The sequence below is a fragment of the Motacilla alba genome, chromosome 7 (assembly GCF_015832195.1).
Source record: "Motacilla alba alba isolate MOTALB_02 chromosome 7, Motacilla_alba_V1.0_pri, whole genome shotgun sequence".
NCBI lineage: Eukaryota > Metazoa > Chordata > Aves > Passeriformes > Motacillidae > Motacilla > Motacilla alba.
The window spans coordinates 37,567,516-37,570,447 of record NC_052022.1 but is presented as its reverse complement, the minus strand read 5'-3'; the positions used below and the strand labels follow the sequence as shown (position 1 = coordinate 37,570,447).

Here is a 2,932-nt window from a genome sequence, read left to right as displayed (position 1 = left end):
GAGCCATGTCTCACCTCCTGGACTTTGATGGTCTCTGAATCCCTGGTGACTCTCACAACCATCACCCTCGACATCTTAAGCAAAGCACTAGATTTTCACAGGACTTGCTTAGTTTTTTTCTTATGGTCCTGTTTCTCACGTGCTGGAAACGGGATTTGGACATAGTCCTCATCCAGTGGAAGGGAAGATGTTGGGGATCTGGTTGTGCTGGCACTGGTTCTCAATGTTTTGCTGTTCTTAAGCGAGTGCAGGACTATCAGAGTGAGAAAGAGAAGCAGAAGCCCCCAGAGAGCGATGAATCAGCAGGGAAAGGGTCTGAGTGCTGGAAATGTGGTGGGGAAGTGCTCTGGGACATGGAGTGAGGTCGTTGGTGCCACGTTCTCCCCTGCAGTGCTGGGAATTGAGCAGCTGGTACCCAGTGCTCCAGGTTTTGCTGCCTTTAAAGGCCTTTCCTTAATCCCACTTTACCCAGGACAGGCGGGCTGTCAGATCTGCACAAGGGAGAGAAGAAAACACAGTCATTTCAACATTTAAATTAACCTTTAACAAATCAACTATCCAGCCTCTCCAGAAGAGGAGCCTCATTCAATTGGATCTTTCCAAGTGGAGCTCTTCAGGACAGGAAGTGTGGCAAAAGGGGGATCCCAACGAGAAATATTTGTGTTCTTTAAAATCTGTTAAAAGCGGGGGAAGCTGGCCACTAAAATACAATTTTTTTTTTGTAGTCAAGACAGTTATAATTAGTGGTGTATCAGGAGTCATTTTCCCAGTCATCCAGATAATGGAAATTAATAGGAAGGGTGAAAAAAACTCAAATCAACTCTTCCTTTCAAGTAAACGGATTGCTTTTCCTCTGCTGGCTCTGTCCTTTTTACACTTCCCTGTAATATGGAAGAGCAATATTTCTACTCACTGACTTTTCTCTTTCCTTACTTGTCTGTACTTTTTGAAGAACCATTTTGAAGGCCCCTTTCCAAGATCCAAAGGAACATATACAGTAAAGGAACAGAGCTGGAAAGGGGATTAATTAACTTGAAATGCAAAGTACCAAGAACTACTGAACCCCCTCCCCCCCCTCCCCCCCTCCTCCCTGCTCTAAGCAGCACAAAAGCTGTTGCCTTCTGAGATTGAGGCCCTGTGTTGGGCAGTTTGGGCAATTTCCCATCTTCACCCTGCAGTGGCCCGATGAAAAATACATTCTGGAGGAAGAAAGGCCTAAATTCATTCCAGCTAAGTCAGAGATTAAGTACAAACTGAACAGAAAACTGAATAACAGCCCTTCACTTTAAAATAGAAATAATTACATAAGATTATAAATTGCAAATAGACATTTACTTTCCCATATTTTGAAAACAGCTTGAAATTTGAATGCTCTGTCTTGTGTTTCCTGGTTCATGTGTTGAACTGTAACCTCTGATAAACTCTGGGTTGCTGGAACATCTGTATTTTAAGAAATGAAATGCTGTTTGTGTCCAAACCCAGGTGTTTCTCTCAGTCAAGCACAAGCTAAAGAAAACTTCTAAAGAAAATGTAGGAAATGTCTAAGGGCTCCATCAGAAAAGAACAATATCCCACAGAATTTTTTAAAAAGTATAAAAATATATTCTGAGAGTGAAAAGCTTTTAAAAAGAACCTTAGCAAGTTGCTTTTTGGTGGGGTGTGTGTGTGTGTCATTAATTCAATTTTCTAAAGAAAAAATTCCTCCTTGAAAGAAAGTTAGAGAAAGAGGGATAATTGTGATTTTCTGCTGCGACCTGATTGAGATTTCCTCTCTTTGAAGGTCATTTCCGCGCCGTTTCAGAGCTATTTGGGTGTGACAAGTGGCTGCCCAAATTCAGCTCCCGAGGGTCGCCCTGCTCCCCGCAAACACCGCCCGCGCTCGCTCACCGCTCGTGTTCCAGGCCGCCCGCTGCGGGCTCCGGGCGCCGCTCCTCAGGCACTGCTCCACGTAGGCCTTGGGGTGGCAGCCGGACAGGAGGATGTCCCCGAGCAGGGCGATGTAGGCGATGGCCAGGCGCAGCGTGTCGATCTTGGAGAGGCGCCTCTCGTAGGGGAAGGTGGGCACGTGGCCGCGCAGCTCCTCGAAGGCCGCGTTGATGCCCAGCATCCGCCGGCGCTCGCGGAGGTTGGCGGCGCGGCGCTGCCGGGGCTGCACGGGGGGCTCCGGCAGGGCCGGGCACTTGTCCAGCTCAGCGCCCCCCGGCCCTTGCCAGGAGGGCTCCGCCAGGCACTCCAGGAGGAAGTTCTCCAGCTGTGCGTCGGGATCTGCCGGCTCCCAGAGGAGAGACTCCGCGGTGGGGTCTCCCTCCTCGAAGCTGTAGCAAAGCTCCTCCATGCCCTGGCCCGCCAGGCTCAAGGGATACTCACGACTTCAGGTTAAACTGCTTTATCAAGAAAATGGGGTTCTAATTTCATTAACAGCCCCCACCCCAACAAATGTGGGCAGGGAGTTCTGGTTGTGTCCTTGGGGAAGATTATGGGAAAATTTTCCACGGCTGCAAATCCAAGTGGGACTTGGGCTTTAAATACTTCATGTCTTCTCAGCAGGAAATGCTTCATGGCTCATCTTCTCCTCTCAAAACTAATTGGTACACGTGCTTCCCTTTGTATTAGCTGTCCACCACAAAACAATATGAATGAATTGAAGACAGAATGAGATTTCTATTGACTTTCTCCTGGAAAATCCATTGAGGCAGTTATTGAGCCCTTCCACAGGTCCAGTCTCTCCACCTCCTGTTTAGAGGACGTTCACAGAGGGATTTTGTTTGGTGAGGAGTGGTTGGAGGAAGGAACAAAATAGTCCTTTATCTTTTTGGTGAAGCGTTAATAGCCCCACAAAATGGGGACAAACAAAATGCTATTCTATTGCTGTCACAAACACACGGTCCTGTGTTGGACAGCACAAGACAGTGGCATCTTCTTCTCCTCTGGA

General features: G+C 47.7%; 1 protein-coding gene across 1 annotated transcript; it reads right to left on the bottom strand.

The window, feature by feature from the left end:
• Positions 1 to 453: 453 nt before the first annotated feature.
• Positions 454 to 2,335, bottom strand: LOC119703222 (helix-loop-helix protein 13-like). Its single transcript, XM_038142716.1, has 2 exons — positions 1,888 to 2,335; positions 454 to 491 (listed from the first exon to the last, which is right to left on the bottom strand). The coding sequence occupies exons 1-2, from the start codon at positions 2,333 to 2,335 to the stop codon at positions 454 to 456; spliced, it is 486 nt and encodes a 161-aa protein (XP_037998644.1).
• Positions 2,336 to 2,932: the final 597 nt, after the last annotated feature.